Source organism: Centroberyx gerrardi, chromosome 16, assembly GCF_048128805.1.
Source record: "Centroberyx gerrardi isolate f3 chromosome 16, fCenGer3.hap1.cur.20231027, whole genome shotgun sequence".
NCBI classification, from domain to species: domain Eukaryota; kingdom Metazoa; phylum Chordata; class Actinopteri; order Beryciformes; family Berycidae; genus Centroberyx; species Centroberyx gerrardi.
In genome coordinates this window covers 18374647-18392784 of record NC_136012.1, presented here as the reverse complement: position 1 = coordinate 18392784, position 18138 = coordinate 18374647, and the positions used below count along the sequence as shown (strand labels likewise).

Genomic DNA, 18138 nt, shown 5'->3' with positions numbered 1-18138 from the left:
CTACTACAGCACTGAATTAATCAGAGTACATTAACAGATCACCGTTTGGTGCATGGGACCCCTTATGATTCTGCAACTCTTATCTAAGGTGCAGAGTAAATGGATGCAGTAGAATCAGGAGGTCATGCTGGTTTATCATTGGCTGGAACCAGAGACAGGGAGCTAAGGCATTGGTTTACCAGTCTGTCTGTGCTCCAGTGAGCTTGTGTGTCAAATCCTGGACATGAAGAAGAGAGGGGTCAGAGTTCACTCTAGGCTAAGAGTTGGCAGAGAAGGCGGGTTCGTTCCAGGCGGTCTAAAATTCCGTCAGCTGCCAGATCTCAATGCATGATTAGGTACGAATCATTACAGAAAAACACTTGGCTGATAAATAGACGGTCTGGAACATACCAAGTGGGTTAAGAGACAGAACTGGGAGGGAGAGATGGAGGGAGGGGGAGATGGAGGGAGGAAGGAAAGACGGAGGAAACTTACTTTTGTCAGGAGATTTGACGAGGGTGGCAGAGGAGGAGGATAGACGTTTGCTGATACCAGCCTCAGACGGCTGTTTCAGGTTCATGGTGGACGTGGAGCGCTTGTCCACTAGGAGGGAGGAGGAGAGACAGACAGGGGGGGAGGGGTTTACAAAGGAGCCTGGCCAATGGGAGAGGGCTGTTGGATGGACACAGAGGGAGCACAAGGGTTTGCAAGGTCCTAACACCCGTCACGTAACACTTAACACTCATTTAGACTGAAAGACTATTGCTGCACTAAGGAGTCTAAAACAAATACATGTGAAAGCCGAACATTTGATCTAATATTCTACTGATGCAGATAGTGCACAGTTAGTAACATAATATATTCACTATTCTATATCAACACGTTTTCAGCATGACCCCGTAGATATTCAAGCCAAACATCCAGGTGCAAAACCAAAGCCATTCTGGTTTCATAGTCAGGCATGGCGGTTAGTAAGAAGGGTTGGAAAAACCTGTGTGATGCTTTACTGTGCATTCCTCTCAGTAGACACAAGAGATACCACTCCAAAGACCAGAGCATCAACAACATTAGACTGTGCATGCCAGAGGATATAGATGTGATATTAGTCCTCTTGAGTTTGTGTGCCTTTCGACTTGGGGTTTCGCGTCCATGTGACCCGGCCCCTTGTGACCTGGAAGTGCTTGAAAGTGAATGAGTGAGTGAGAAACCAAAGGCTACATTTCCAGCTATCCAGTGAGCCCAAAGCACATACAGGACAGAGGCTCCAGACCAAGAAAACTGTTAGTGAGGAACTGCCAGTTAGAGTGCAGGTGGGGGTTGATGTGAGGAATAGTAGGTAACCAAGCTAACTAGAGTGCCAGAGCCAGTCCATGCTGTGCTGCTACATTGGTGGGCAAAGTATCAACAACCAAAACCTTGTTGTTTCCTCTGGGGCTTTTCTGGCGAGGCAGGGGAGATTACTATAGCTACTGGTGATGAGGCGCTGGCATCAGAGTCTCCTGTGGGGAAAGACAGCTCTCAGGGAGGAGCAATGAAATGCAAGTAGATGACACAGATCCTCCATACAAGGAGAGAGGTAGAAGGAGGTGAAACATGGCAGTCATCAGAAGATTTTGTCAGAAGGTATTTGACACAGCACTCATTTGAGTGAGCACTACTCACAACAATTCTGACATTTATAGAGATCAGTTATGAATATTACCACAACAAGATCAACAAAACTTCATCTGAATGGCTGTGGTCCATATATTTCACAGTTACAAGTGCCAGATACATCAGCAGATTTTACAGATCTTGGTGGTTTATTGTCTTGCTGCAAACAAGCAGGAACCATTGTATAGAGGAGACAAGTGATGTCTCCCCATGTAGCATTGTGTAAGAATGAGAGAGAGAGAGAGAGACTACTGTTACACTTGTCATTTCAACATGATTTTTGAGATCTGATTCAAAATATTGGATTTTCTGAGTTCACATCACTGCATGTCCAAGCTTGGCCTCTAAAATTGCTGTTATCCATCTCCCGTGGCTGTATTTATTGATATTACTACTATATTTCTTTCTCCTCTCCATCTCTTTACTTAGCTTGTATGCGCATTGTGGCTGGACTGCACCCCAACTATGTTGAAATCTGATCACAATGTGAGCCTGACCACTTTCATATCAGATTTTGAAGATGTAATGTGAGCAAAATCTGTTTTTTTGTGCAACCACACTGGTCAAAGTCACCTTGAAATGAAAAGTGCAACTGTAGGCAGAGAGATAAAAAGAAAACATTATAGGAAGTGTTTTTCAGAGGAAGCAGGGGTCCTTACCCGTTCGTCCGTCTGAGTCTGTGGACAGTCCGCCCCAGGACCACCTCTTCTGCCTCTGCTCCACTCGCTGGCTACGCTCCAACGTCCGCCGCATCACCGCCTCATAGTGCTCCTGCAGCACATTGGGGGTAGAGGAAGAGAGAAGAATGCAAGTCATCCACAGCAGAGCAATATTCTCCCCTAAAACTGAAGTAGATGGAACAAAAACTGCAAGATGTCTCAAATAAGCAAATCTGCTCTGAATCTACACATTTGTTTTAAAACACCATTAAACTGATACTGAGGTTTAAGAGGAAAACACTTTAAGATTAAAAAGGAATCTAAACAATCCATTATCATTATGTACACATTAAGTATTACACATTTGTATTACAAATCAAACATAACAGTGTTTCCTGTAAGATATTTTGATAGGGGGATAGATATGGGAAATGAGTCATGATGGCTCCTGGGCCCAGTCCAGGATTAGTTCCAGTAGGTGTTGCAGTTTAAGCTGTTATTTGGATATTTATATCATGATATATGGATAACAGTACTGCAATCACAATTGTTTTTTGATGATGATCACTGTTTTTACAGTATTGTCTTTTCTAGCTGTGGGAGCAACTTCCCCAGGTATGGGGGGCACTGCAGCTAAATTAATATGCAGTGCAGCTAAATGAATATGAACTGCGTGTGAATACATTTGTTACAGTCACAAGAAGCCACTCCTGCAACTACCTTCTCCTCCTCTTGTTTCTGCTTCCTCTTCTCCTCCACAGCTGAGCGTCTCTGCTCCTCCTTCTTGCGCTGTTCCTCAACCTTCTTCTGACGCTCCTCCATCTGACGTTCCACTTGCAGCTTGGCCTTACGCTCCCGCTCGAGAATCTGAGACTCTCGCAAAGCTGACCGCACACATGTGCATGTAAAGACAGCAAGTGTGTGCATAAACAAGAAAAGAAACACGTATTAGCCTGTTGTCTTGTTATATGTGCGAGCAGCCCACAAGGCATGTGATAGGAATGCAAGTTGCATTCACTGTCAGCAGGCTTGCAGTGTAACTCAAGAGAGCATCTTAGAGATGGATCCTAAACTTAGTCCTGCCTCAAAAAAGATATATGTCCTCTTATAGGGAAATTCCATGAGGTTGCTATGTAAAATAAAATTTAAAAAAATAATACTGTCTTATAGGCAGTGTTGGGGTACACCTTACATTTCGCTACTTTTATTTTTCTTTCAAATGGTTAAATGTTTAGTGCAAATTAAAGTAGGCCTATAAATTAAAGTAAAAATGAAAGTATTGCACTACATGATGTTATTAAAAGCAGACTATACTGTAGGCTGCCGGTGCGCGGTGGAGGCTTGTAGGTTATGACTCACTTTCAGAATGAACACAACAATAAACTGCAGAACTTGGAAATATTCGCATTACTTTGAACTGATGGAAGGAAATGGTAAGAACATTACTGTTAACCGTAAGTTTAGCTTTCACTATCATACCTAAGATTTGAATTGAAAGCGCTTGTGAGTGCTGTCTGACGTTTATTTTGAGACCAGACCGGATCAGTTAAGTCTGTCTCTGCGATCTGACTAGTGTACTGTGGAACCAGGTAAATGAAAGCTACCTTGATGTTTTCTTTAGATAACAGTAGATTGTCAAGTGATGATTTCTATACAATAAGAGTGATGACATCAGCAGAAGACGTTAAAGGTATGATTTTAAGTGGGTAACCTGAAAGTACTCTAACGAGTTACATTTAATACAGACTAACTTAGTAACGTAACTAGTCACTATTTAGGGCAAGTAAAAAAACAGTAAACTACTACCAGCTAACTTTAATAAATTAAAAAAGTAACTTTCCCCAACACTGCTTACAGGTCACTTCTTCATGTTACCAAACTACTAAATTCCTAGTAGTAGAGGATTTTGGCATACGGCAAAAGTTAGTTATTGTTTTGTAACAATTATTTATATATATATCATCTTTGTTATGCTAGCATAACCGTAGGACGATATACTAGCTCTCATTGAAATTCCCGCTAATGAGAAAATGCTTTGTCACCTCAGTCTTGTGATTTCCTGTTTTGCCAAGAAATATCAGTTCTCCGGATGCATTTTAACACGGAAAATTTCACATTATACCTAGGTAGATTAGAGTTTGCTTTGGCTAAAATGATTCCCGTACAGAAACGAGAATCTCTCTTACCTTGTTGTTTGTCTGCCTCGTCTCGCCTCTCTTTTGCCACTCGCAGTCGGTCGTCTATTCTAAGTGCGCCGCCGTCAATGACTGCAAACACACACACACACACACACACACAGGTTAGTTCCCGTTGTGTCACACAGACACATGTAGTAATGCACAAACAAGGGACACGGTAGTGGATTACAATGGCGCATGGTGCACACAGTGTCATAAAGGCTTTGCATATGACGGGCAGATGAGTGCATGTGACTGCCATTAATGAGCTTTGCAGACTGTTACAGTAATAAGATGATGACTGAGAGTTAACTACAGTAAGCCATCATGAGAAGGTGGTGGGAGTGAATCGTGTAGCATGAAATAGGCCAGATTATGAAAGACAAGAGAGTAGTGGTGGGGCAGTTCCTGTGAAAACCACTATGTTTGTGTGTCTAAGTGTGGTGTCCATTACCTGGCCTAGACCCCTGAGGTTTAGCTGATGTGTTGGTTGTAGGTCCTGGGCTGTTCCCTGCTAGGCTGCGCCGCTCCTCTGCTTGTGCCTGTGCGGCTGCAGCTGTAGGCACAAAGACAGACACCTTAGCCACAGAGCCACATCATGCCATTTCTAACAAAGCAGGAATATCAATCATATCAGTGAAACAGAGTGCTTTTGGAACCACAAGCCGAGCAAAGTCTAGATCAGCCGTTTTCCTCTGTGCTTTGTTTGTTCTCTATAGGAATGCCAGTTCTAGAGAGATCCAACGGATTTGAAGCTACAGAACAATCCAGCTATTCAGCCAGCCGGCATAACCCCCCGCTCATGGTCGGCCCTGTGGCCAGCCATACACTGCTCTCTGTGACACACCAGGGTGAGATGGGGTGCTGTGAGACATAGGCTATCTCTGGAATCAAACCCTTGTGAGCTTCCTAGTGTCCAGCAAGTATGCACAATGAACACACACACACACACACACACACACACACACACACACACACACACACACACACACACACACACACACACAGACACACACACACATGTACACACATCTTGTCCAGTAGATTTGAGACAACCCATCAAGAGACAGGCCATATTGTAGCTGGTACTGACAGTCTACCTAGCACTTATGGCTTCAGTGGTAACAAAGTGGCTTTAAGGGCAGAAACACATCAACACTCTCCCCTCAGGTTCCATGGCCCTTCCTCCAGCCAAGACTATGCACAGGAAAGTGCGATTGAGGAGAGATGGGGTGAGACAGGGGGAGGAAGGAAGGAAATAGAGAGGACGTGATCAAGCTCTATGAGTCCTGGTAGCAGCCTTATCCCTGTTCTCTTTCCCTCTGTGCCTGTGTGTGTTCAGCATTACAGGATTGCTGACAAAGAGGCAGAGAGATCGTCAGTCATGTGATATCCACATTATTGATGAACACTTGAGCTTTCAGTGGTCTGAAAGCCTTGCTCTCTCTCTCCCTCTCTCGGGCTGCACAATTAATCCTGTATAATCGCATATAGAAATTTTAGATGCCACAATTAGAATTCAATAAACAAAAGAAATAGCCTAGATATTTAATTACATTTAAAATGCCCACTTTGGTTGAAAATAGCCAACTGATTAAATTGTTGATAAGCCTGATTGTTGATCCAAGATGCAAAGTGTGCAAATCATTTGCACATTTTGAAATCCCAAACTATTTGGTTCCCAAAATCAGTACGGCTAATAATTGGGATTAATAATCATGATCAAAGTTTCTAAAATAATCTCAAAATAATTGAGATTATCATTACATCTATACTTGTGCAGTCCTGTCAAATCAATTGGATGAATAAAAGAATGAACCTTAGTTCATCCATTAAATAACCATAATGTGGAAAATACAGACAGATGAAACATCATGAACATAGGAAACTTCAGGCGTTTTCAATTATAATAGGCTAGTCCTTTTAAAGTCTGAACCAGAGGTTGTTAGGTTGTTACATTGTATTGGTCCAGTTCATTTCACATTGCCTAATATCAAGTGGGCCTACTGGACAGATATTTTGACCGGAGCAAAAAAACAATATCAAACTACACTCAGAGGGCGTTTTCACATTATGCTACACCTCGCACTACATGCATTTTCCCCAGATGTTACAATAAACTCCCATGGCGAAAAATTTGATTGTGGACTGTGCCATCAATCTTTGACCAATTTAGCCTAAATAAATCGGTTAGTAACACATAAACACACAAACAAAGACACACAAACAAACACACACACATACACACACATACATACAGGGGCAATTATAATACCTACCAAGCTTGGGTCAATAAAGTCTTTCCTGTTTGTAGTAATTTGGCTAACAACAACCCAAACAACCTACCGTGAACCTACAATAGGCCTACATTGCACACATATCGTAATTTCCTCTGGCTTGGACTTACTTTATCGAAATTGTTTTCACAACAGAAATTATCTGCCCCACAGTCTGGATGAAAGAGGACCAAGACCATTGATTTTTGGTGAGCTTTTGCAAGTTTTCTTCTGCACCCGAGTCACACCAGTCAAAATGATCCGAACTTAGCAAAAAGTTCATAAAGTTCGTTCCAAATGACATAGGTGTGAAAGCCACCTTAAACTTAAATAAATACAACCAATGGGATTCGTCTATCAAGACGCGTAACCCACTGGCCTGTCCAGTATAATGTCAGTGGACAATCCCATGCTGACCAACTGTACAGAAAGAACAATAGTGCTGCCTCTCCCTCCTCATTCAGCAGAGAAACAAGACAAGAAAGGGTGACCCTATACTCTACTCCCTTATTCTCTGGGGAGCAGCGATGACAATGGTCTCTCCTTACATGAGGTGACCCTGACAAATTGAGCGGTACGCTCTGTTCACTCAGCTGACTGTCAAATACTCTTTGTTTGTTCTGAGACGCTGGCTGTGGAGCAGAATACTGCATAGAGAAGGAGAGAAGAGACAGATAAACCACAGTAAACCAAATGAAGATTTATGAGTGAAAACGAGAAGCAATAAGAAACAAAGCATGGTCCTGGATAGGGATTTTACCGTTCTTTAAGACAGATAACTGTCTCAAAGAAATTTCCACAAAGCAATCTTATCTTGCACTAGTTATCATGAGATGATGAGGACTCACAGATCTAAATGCTCACAGATACTTATCAGATCAGAGACTGATCTGTCATGCCAGATATGAGAGGTACCATGGGATAGCGAGAAAACAGGGCTGACTGGATAAGTATTCCCCAGAGCACTGATATCTGTATTCTCTGTATTCTCTCAATGCTCTCGGGTCAGAGCAGATTATAGCTGGTCAAAGTCTGCAGCTAATTCCCGGTGGAAGTGTAGCAGGTCACTTCACTTTGGCTCCGTCAGCCAACCCCACTGGTGAGTAGGTCAAATGGCGGGTGAATAAAAAGAGAAAGGAGGGTAACTTTTTGATTGGGTCGGGCAATCAGGTCTGACTGCCTTCTTAACAGCTCTTTAATACACACTAGTAGCTCATTACTCTTCAGACACACTACTGAATCACTAAACATTGGTGGTGGTGGGAATTTTGGCATAACCACAAGGGATAGACCACTTACCACTGTGCGATGCGTGTCCTGTACTTATTTAGTGTGCCACGGTGAATGCAAACAATCTAACGCACACTGTGTATGTTTAGTGGACAGTACAAGTTATCTTAGCATAATCTCAATAGTGTTAGCATATGGATTTGGGGCACTAAAATGAGAATAGATGGAAAAACAGGCAGGCATAGCAACCACTGTAGGCTATAGACTGTAGGCTATATAGTGAGGAAAAGGCACTTTTGTTGCAGCAGATGTATGTATGAATCATGCCCAAAGTTAAAACACATCCTTATCTTTCTAGGGAACAGAATTAAAAAGATGCCAACCTCTCTGTGTCACAGGGCAACTGTTGCTATGTGATGCAGAGAGTAGCTGGAGACAGATAACAAGTGTCCCTCAACCAAGCTTATATCAACAAAGAAATGGATTCTGAAATGAGCAGATAGTCATAGCTGAATGACAGGATAAAATGATGAAGCTTTTACATTTCACCCATCTGATTATGTGGCTAGTTACAATCACAGCAGGGCTGGGCAATAATGTCTCCTATATTTAATTTTGAATCATATCGTAATGAAAGGATAACGTGATCCACAATTCTGTTTTCTAAATGCAAATACGCCTATGTGATTAAAATCTCTCACCAAATGAGATCTGAAACAAATTAGGGAATATTTGTGCAAATTATAGTTCACACTTTGTTACACACAGTTCAATGTGGTGAACATCAATTTGATTATTTAACATGTGATTTTGGGTATGTTAGCAGATATCGTTATACATCAATGTCAAAATGATTTCTTATAATCATTGTGATAATAATTTTGTTTGTGTTGCCCGGCCGGCACTACTGCACAGTAGGCTTTTGGGGAAGGATTTTGACCTGTGAATGTTAGCCCTGATTTTAGAATCTAGTGTGGAAAAGTTCTAGTCTAACCAAATAGCCTGATATATACCATTATACCAATACCATTTATACAAAGTGAAGAGGCTCCTCAACACGGTATTAGCTTGCACAAAGTAAATAATTTATTTGAGAAGAGCAAAATATTATGTTTCAATCCTATGACCTTCATCAAGGACCTGACAGACTTTAGACCTCAAACTAACTTAAGTAGCCAAACACTTTGTTCATGGTGACAAGGAATTAAGAGCAGAGAAAACAGTGGGGCTGAGTAGGTAAAAGCAGTGCCGCCAAGTGTCTTTAGGAGTTCATCGTCTCAGCTACAGGTTTCAGCCACCTATTAGCTGCAATATATCCAGTTAAACCAGCCTTTCAGTCACTAACTCCATACACAACAACACGCCATATTTCAGCTCATGCTAACCTTGATGATACTGCAATGATTTCACTAACTTTCCAAACCTATGTTGCTGTCCCAGCCTATGTGAGTTACAGAGCCACAGTGGATATATTCACTCACCCAGTGAACCTAGTGATCTGTAGTGATTAGAAAGGCTAACAAACTAAGTACAAAATCAGACCAAGTAAGAAAACGGCACCTGTCACTAAAGACAGAAGGGGAATAAAATATGTGGCACTACAAACTCTCTAATGACACACACACACCTCATGTGGTGATTGCGGTGCTTCCATGAGCCATGGGAAGAGATCCTGTTTTCCTAGCAGACCTCATGAGGGCCAGGTGCCTTCATGGACATTGTAAAAGCAGCCAATGAGGAGGGAGCACCTGGCCCTGGCTCTCATCTCTCCATCACTATGGAGATTTGCATACATAAGCATATAAATATTGGTTAAAGAAACTCAGAGCTAAACGCTCAAATTGGCAGAGAGTTTAGATCACATATAAATAAGGACCAAACCACTAGTAATGACGCTGGCCATTGATTGTACATTGTTATTATGGCTGCAGTAGAGACCAGTCTCTCACCAGGGGGCTTCTGATGACCCTGCTCTGCAGGCTAGACTGGGAAGCTATAAACAGGAAACGGGCCAGCCTGCATTAGATCACAACACTTCTGGTCAAATGCTACACTGAACAGCTTGCAACAGTAGCAGCCTAAAAAACAGCATTTGTGTTAAACTCACCAATGTGCTCCACAAGACTGTAAACACATTAGACACATCCAGCATGGAGGACGAGCATTAATCCAAAATTTCAAACAAAGCCACATACAAACAGCGACATAAATAGCTCACAACCATCTGATGTGCCTGGTTCTGCCTCTCACATATATACTATTGAATACACGCCTCCCACACGTGCTATAATGGAGAGTCCAGAGTTAGATCAGTGGGTCAGGCTGTTGCCCCCTCCTCTCTGTCCCGGCTTCCAGCTGCAGCCTTAGTTGTGTCTGGAAGCGTGGTACAACTGCAAATGCCTCGAGGAGCAAGTGTCCGCACGCACTGCTTAATGTTTCAGGTCTTCAGAGAATACAGCTGATGCACACATACGCACACACACACACACGCACACCAAATCTTCTACGGGATTATTTCGGGACACGTTCATGCAAAGGTAAGCCCTGGCTATTTCCAGTGCTAGCAGGATAATGACACATCACTGACTCCATTCCCACTGGGTCCCCTGACTGCAGCTCAGGAGGCTGCTCTACCAGGTGGACCACAAGCTGACAAGGAACTTGAATGCTTGTGTGTGTATGTGTGTGTGCATGTGTGTGTGCATGTGTGTTGCATGCAAATAGTATGTATTGTCAGTGTCAAGTGATCTTATTCTTATGGGATATAAAACAAAAACAAAAACTAAAAAAAAATAAATAAATAAATAAATAAATAAATCACTAAAATGATAAGAAATAATCAAAATAAAGACAAACAGCTATGACATGACGGAATAAACAATAACATAAGAATGGATACAACATAATAAAACAATACTGCATCAATGATGGACTGACCTTAGATATAGACTATACAAATGAAAAAGATTTACTATTCAAATCTTCAGTGTGCATGTCCGTGTCTGTATGTGTGTGTGTGTGTGTGTGTGTGTGTGTGTGTGTGGGGAGGAGAGTTGATGGGGGTTCAAGGAGCATCTTTCATCTCCTTGACTACTGCACAGACATCTCTTACCTCTGTTAAGGGTTAAAATAAAGCAAGGGTGGGGCATTTGTCCTGGAGGAGCAGAATTTAAGTGGACAGCTCCAAGAAACTACACAGTGAAATCAAGGCTGGTCCATTTCCTCCTTTGGTTAAATTCAACCAGTCCAGAAATATTTCTCATGCTTTTAATTCTGCAGCAGCAAAGGCTGAGCCAGGATCAGGATAGCCTTGCAGTGTGACTTTCAGGCGTCTGATCTTCTTTCATAATAACAGGGTACATTCACTCCTCGCTCACATTCTTGTGGAGATGACCATGCATAGGGGCAGTTTAAGGTTGGACTGGGCTAGATTCCTGACATTATTTTATTATTCTCAATCTTCTCCTCTGGCTGAAGGCTGAGGGAACTTCTGCATGGAGTGGTTAGGAATGTCCAAAACATCCATTATCACCCTCTCACAAAGCCAGGATCACAACATTTCACATCACTTACAACCGGCTGGATATTTTCACAAAACCACGAAAACGGGTGGATGTCATTTCCAGCGTCAAAATACTGAAAGGGAAAGCAGAGGGAAACAGGATGAAGATTAGGCCTACTTATGGCCCAGTTTTAGCCAGAAATAAAACAGGCCTACACCCACACTGGGTATGCAGAAAAACTCCCTCATACCCTAAAACACAAAAAAATCTGTCAGCCCAACTGCAGCTCAAGTCAAAACAAAATGGGTATTCAGTCCTTCTGATGCAGACACACAGTAAACATCTGTGCCTTTAAATCAGGAAGGGGCCAGCTGAGGAATGGATGAGAGGCATTCAAAGAAACTCTGCTGCTGCAGTTGACCTACACAATACTATTTACAAAAACGCTCATCAATAATGTTTTGCATAACAAATTTGTTTGTGAAATAGGACTGATGGCCCAACCAAAACTCTTACCATTGCATCACAGATAAGTCAAGAAATTCAACTATGCAGCCTTATCCTCTTATCAGAGCGGTTCAGTTCAGTGTCTGGACAGCTTTATCTAAAATTCAGGTCAGACATTGTTATATAGTTACCCTCCCTAGAGAGTGGAGTGGGCTATGCCATATGTCAACAAATAAGCTTTACTGTGGGCTAATGAATATAATAATAATAGAAAGAACACTGTGTATCCCATAGAGGACTTGTTGTATAAGCTAGAGGAGTACCAATTTCGAGTAGGAAACTATGTAACTGCTGATCTACTATAAGCCTGCTGATCTGTGACTTAACTTTTAGCTGCTACTGTAGGCATCAATTCAGATGACTGTAAACTAGAGTATTAAAATATATGAACAGAAGAGCAATAAGCTTCATGAACCACTGATAAGGATAGTAGATGATCCGTTTTGACAATCAATCCCAAATGATGAGTAACCTCTTACTAAGCTACTGACTTAAGTCAATTAACGCTACTGAACAGACAGGTAACGTTAGCAGTTAACGTAACTGTTAACGTTAGCTTCATTTATCAAACCTTCAAAGTTTCATTTGGCTAGTCTTATTTTGGTAACGTTACTCGTGAAACAATACTTCTTTGCTAGTTGACGTTAGCAAAATACTGTCGAAAGCTAGCAATGAACAAACCTAGGCTATCATATGGCGCCAGACAAGTAATGTTTAAGTGTTGATATGTCAACCGCCGGCTCTCAGGCTATAAAATATAGCTAGCATTACAACTTTAAGCAACTTAGCTAGCTCCAACTACTCTCAGTTCCTAAACCAGCTCTGTTAATATTTCACCTGCACCAATCAACATATCCAGCAATAGTAACAAGGCAGCTAAATTTAGTGAATTCAGCCTGACGATTACTAGCTTATAACGTTAAATGAGGGGAAACAAGTTGCAGACTTCCACCCGTCCATTGTCAGCAGATAACCGGCCAGCGAGCTACTAACGTTAGCCAGAAAAGCTGACCGCGTTAAAAAAAAAACACGTTCAGATAAATCAGTTAGTGGCTGCAGATGCCAGCAAACATTACAAAGTAATTACAACACTGTTAGGAGTAATCAGCTCATAAATAACTACGACTGCCAATATGTTTCTTACCCATTTGGGCTCGCAAGCCTTTCAGAGACGTTGCACCCTCCGCCATTTCTATGAAGTTTTCCTTCTCTGTTTTTTTTTCTAAACCAGAGGCGCGTAACACATCGCAGCCGGTAGAACACCACGGGGACGTGGACATCAAAGATACGTAAAAAGGAAAGAGCTCTCACTCTGTCCCCTTTTCCGGAAACCAGCGCGGTGGACGAAAGTCTTCAATGTATAATTTGGCGTTTATGGGGAAACTGTGAGATGTGGTCAACCGTTGCAGAGATATTTTCCGTTAAAACCTCTGAGCTACATTTGGACAGAAATTCTACACAATGTACATACAAAATAAACCATAATTTATCACATTTTGTCATTAGAACAGTAGAACCTTTTCCTGCCTCAGTAGGACACAGGTTTTTGTTGGATTAGTTTGTGGTTGACAGCTGCAATGATTGGTTTGTTTTTAATATGAGCTCAAATCACTCCCTACATGCATATAGCCTATGTTAAGTGTAAAAATGTGATGACAAAAAGTCAAATATGACATTTAACGTGTGAACACTTCCAAACAAGTCTTTGCTTTTAATAGTCAAGTTTTCCAACACTTATGATTCCCATCTGAACAATGCAGCAGTTAGCAGTCTCTGTGCGTGAGGCCCACTTTTGCAGACCGTAAGGTGTTTTTATTTTTATTTTTTTTTAAACTATTGAGTTGTTTATCTTCCAAACAGACGATCTAAGGTAGACATCCAGAAAAAACAAGGGGAAATTGCAATGATAAACAAGAGCGACTCCTAGCGGTGACGTGTGGTATTGCAGGTATTGGATGCTAATAAATTGAATATGCATACACCCTTATCAGCCCACTGAAACAGGCATAATACTTTCATGAAACAGTGAGGAAAAACAGTCAGTGAAACACAAATTTAAAATCAAATAATTTAAACTGATCTTGCTGTGGCATAAAGCATATCAAAGTGTCATTTCTCATGCCATAACAATGCTTTTACATGAGGCTTTTAAGGATTCAGACACTTTCCAGAGAAAAGGGAATAGAAGTTTTAAGCAAGAAACTAAAGGTAAACTTCACTGTGGTCAACTGAGAATTTTTTCATCAATTGTTCTTGAGATGGCCTTGATTCCTTGACGCTTCTGACAATTTAGTGCAGTGCCGAGAAAGAAAAACAGAAGGAAAGAAAGAAAAGGAGATCTTACCTTGTTGAAGGTGCTGAGGAATCTGAGGAGCTAGATAGATCAAGAAAAATTATTTCTCGGTGAACTCCTCCCAATAAGGGAACAACACATTTTCCCAGGGCTCTATGTTCTTTCTCTTGCCATGAACACTACATCCTCTGTCCCAGCCTGTCTCACATGCTCTAGCCAGAGGGCCTCTCATCTATTTTACATGGTAAACAGGAAGTAACACCGCATGTAGGGTTCAGTTGCAATGGCCTGAATAATACAGAACAGTCTGTTATTTAACACTCAAAGCACAAAATAATGATCTTGCCTGACATTCGCTATATAGCCTACCTCAGCAGTTCAATCATGTGACACTGATGAAAAAATAATATGTGTTTTATTCAGGTCACACAGTACAAAGCAAACAGTCTTCACACAAACAAAATACAACGATGGACAATTAGGAAAAAATAAGTGCTTGGATAAATGTCATTGGTTTTAGTCGGCGGTATATTTTCATGCCCCATTATTTGCACATACAGTAAGACATTTGAACACTAAATTCAATTAATTTCAATGGGGAAACGTGTGGCAATCAACCCAACTGCCCCAACAATAAGTATTGGGGGCATTGGGCGACCCAGGTAACAGTATCATCACGCAAACTAGGTCAGAAATGCTGCACAGCGGTTGGAGTCATGGCAACACGTCCTCAGGTTTTAACGTGTCACTTGTTCACCAGAGCTCGATGTATCCTAGCAACCACTTCGGGGCTGGGCAGGAGGGCGGCAGCCTGGGCCAGCTGGGGCAGCAGTATGTAGGTGGAGGTGCGCAGGTACCGGAAGAGGTCCTGGAAGCCCTGGAGGTGAGCGAGGACCTGAGGCGGGACACCCAGAGACCGTCCCAGTCTCCTCCACATGCTGCTGTCGTCAGCAGAGCCAAGCAGCAGAGACAAGTCCTGGACTGTGTCGTAGTCGAGCGTCTCGATCCCCTGACCTGGACCAATAAGTCACAAAGATAAGTAATCACCAACATGTACTTCTGAAATGACAGCCAACAGTTTAACTTGTCAACATCAATCCTGTCCAAGTGAAAGCTTCTGGTGGGTTAGTACTGCTGGAGGAAAACGTACCTTGAGCCACCTCCCATATTTTCTGTAGTTTTTGCTCCATCTAATATTGACATAGAAAAGAGGATGAGGTAAGCAACTACCATTGTACTGCTGATTATCTCTAGTCAATGGAATTATGCAGTGAGCAACAAAGTGTTAAACAAATCAAAACAATCTTATATTTTAGATTCTTTAAAGTAGCTGCCGTTTGCCTTGATGGAAAGGCAAAGGCTTTGGAAAGAAATTCATACACAGGCATCAACTTCACTATTTATATTTGTCTAAAAAAAAACAAATTTCAAGCATTTAAGCATAAGCCTTTAGATCAAAATGGCTTTAAGATAATGAAAAACATAGTACATTCAATCAGGTGTGTCCAAACTTTTGACTGGTAGTGTGTGTTTTTAGAATGGGTATCAAAGCCCTAACCTTGGCTTTGGTAGTGTCATGCTCTACCCAAATGAGATATATGGGATCACTATACCTCCTCTGTGGAGTAGCAGCTGCCGCCCCGTTCCTCCCGAGGGACATCGTCTGCACTCTGACCAGACGGCTTGATATTGGTGGTGACGTTAATGACAATAGAAGTAGGATGCACCTCATTCTCATGGCTCAGTGAGTTCAGGCTTCTGGGTAGAGAGGTAATTAAATATATAAAAACAAAATTAGACAGGAATTGATATAGGTAAATGAAATGAGCCCTGTAGTAATGATACAGTATGTCAAGCTGCTTTTTGCAAGGCACCTGAGGGGATCTTCAGCTGGAGCAATTGTCTGTGAAGGAGCCTCAGGTGGTTTCGCTGCTGCCTCTGTGTGGCTGGAGAGAGGCGAGCGCTGAAGGTCTGCTCCAGAGAAAAGGCCCTCAGGCCCGGGACAGTACTCAGGCTCCTGCTCTGAACACACACGTGAACATGATCCCATTTAATTAGGCAAACAAAAGATAGGCAAACAAATAGTAGAAATGCCACAAGTTCAGTGTCTAACTTACTGAATCTCTCAGCAGTCAGCAGGAAGGCCCAAAGCAGCAAAACAATCAGGAAAGTCGAGGAAGCTGTTGCTGAGCCAATCAGAACCATTGAAACAGTTCCTGTCTTTGCCCCTTGATAAAAAAAACAAAAAAAACATTAAAATGTAATACAGCAGTTCAACTGAAAAAGTTGACTTTGAAAATCCATAGGGGTTACTCACTCTTGTCTGTAAGTTCTTTGAAATTTCCCCTGGGCGCAGTGACCGCAGTCCCTGTGAGCGGACAGAAGAAACTTCCAATCAATAAAAAGTACTTACAGAAGCTTGCTAACATTGTATTGTAGTTCTACAGCAATCTCTGGTTTAATCTCTGGATGTTACCTGCTTTAGAGGCTCGAGGTGCCAAAGGCAAACATTCTTTGCGGACAGTGCCCATGTTGTAACAAGGCACACAAGGCGGCTCTATTTCCCCAGTCATGCTCCTCAGTTCATAATACCTGTACACACACACACACACACATTCAGGCATATAGGCACACACAGAAACTTAAACTTACTTGCACTTATCAATGATGATGATTAATTAGCTGTGTTCAGACTGGCACTCTGGGTTCTACTCAGGGCAAGTGATCAACTTTTTTCCAGAGGGCATTTTTTGCCCTCTGATCCGATTTTTAGGGGCATTTTAGTCATTCACGTGGGCAATTTTATTGAACTATGAAATAATACATTACGCATTGCATCAAAAAAAACAAAACACTAAATTTGTAGCACCAAGATTTGTTTTAACTGAAAATGATGACAATTCAACAACAAAAAAGTAAACAGGGTGAAAGGCAAAAAAAGGGGTACTCCTAATTATTGGTCACATTTTTACCGTCATTTAGACTTTCACAGGCATTTTCTGAACTTTCAAGGGCCCCGTTAATTTGTGACCCTGGTCCTATACTCACCCGGGGAGGCAGCGGCCACACAGGGCGTCGCGGGTGGCTGAGCATGCCGTCCTCTCCCGGCGGTTCAGCAGATTGCACTGGGTGCAGCGGGTGCAGGGAGCCACACCTGTCTCCGGGCTGAACTTCCCTTCAGCGCACACCATACAGACGCCATCCCCGCCATCCCCAAAACCACAGTCCTGAGAGAAGATGTACAATATATGGACAATCATAAACTTGGAGACAGACAGACAGGCAGAGAAAGAGAAAAGAAGCTAGAGAAAGACTGACAGAAAAAAGACAGAAAGACAGAAACAATAGATAGATAGATAGATAGATAGATAGATAGATAGATGGTGATGCTGCTATAGTGCTGCTGCTACTGTATGTGTTATGTATGTCAGTGAGTCTGAAAAATGGGGGTCTGGGGTCTAAGGTGAGTCCACTTGTGGGTCCTTGACATGAAAATGTTTGAGAAAGCCCTGATGTGTGTTACCTCTGACAGCTGTTCCCCTGGCCCACACACGGGACACTTGACACAGGCGCCGTTAGGGTGTAAGAACTCTGTTTGATCACAGCTGGGCTCAGACTGGACCAGCACACACCAGACCTGCAGACAGACATAATGCTCATGTAGACGTTGATGCAGGAGGAGGAGGAGGGCAAACTGCTGGCATGCTGTGAAAGGAAAACACCTCAAAATGAGAGTGGTAGTGGAGACTTACCATGAGCAGAGCAGCGTGGAGACAAGCTGCGGTGAGCAAACTGTCCATGGTCCTGCAATATGGATAGAGACACATATGGGTCAGACGAGATATTAGAATATATCACAGG

At 42.3% G+C, this 18138-nt stretch overlaps 2 protein-coding genes across 3 annotated transcripts in view; both read right to left on the bottom strand.

Moving 5' to 3' along the window:
• map7d3 (MAP7 domain containing 3) overlaps nucleotides 1-13202 on the bottom strand; it is a 31450-nt gene extending 18248 nt beyond the window's left edge. For both annotated transcript variants that reach the window (XM_078289299.1, XM_071916184.2), the window contains exons 1-7: nucleotides 13129-13202; nucleotides 4923-5024; nucleotides 4478-4558; nucleotides 3012-3175; nucleotides 2292-2403; nucleotides 1395-1478; nucleotides 475-582 (exon numbers count right to left, since the gene is read on the bottom strand). In XM_078289299.1, the coding sequence (XP_078145425.1) occupies nucleotides 475-582; nucleotides 1395-1478; nucleotides 2292-2403; nucleotides 3012-3175; nucleotides 4478-4558; nucleotides 4923-5024; nucleotides 13129-13174 (697 nt within the window). In that variant the 5' untranslated portion in view covers nucleotides 13175-13202. The remainder of the gene's footprint in view (nucleotides 1-474; nucleotides 583-1394; nucleotides 1479-2291; nucleotides 2404-3011; nucleotides 3176-4477; nucleotides 4559-4922; nucleotides 5025-13128) is intronic.
• A 1820-nt stretch (nucleotides 13203-15022) lies between these two features.
• LOC139924939 (tumor necrosis factor receptor superfamily member EDAR-like) lies at nucleotides 15023-18077 on the bottom strand. The gene is made up of 9 exons (XM_071916175.2): nucleotides 18030-18077; nucleotides 17801-17914; nucleotides 17326-17504; nucleotides 16754-16869; nucleotides 16395-16505; nucleotides 16152-16299; nucleotides 15891-16035; nucleotides 15428-15467; nucleotides 15023-15291 (listed from the first exon to the last, which is right to left on the bottom strand). Exons 1-9 carry the CDS (start codon nucleotides 18075-18077, stop codon nucleotides 15023-15025), a joined length of 1170 nt encoding a protein of 389 aa, XP_071772276.1.
• Nucleotides 18078-18138: the final 61 nt, after the last annotated feature.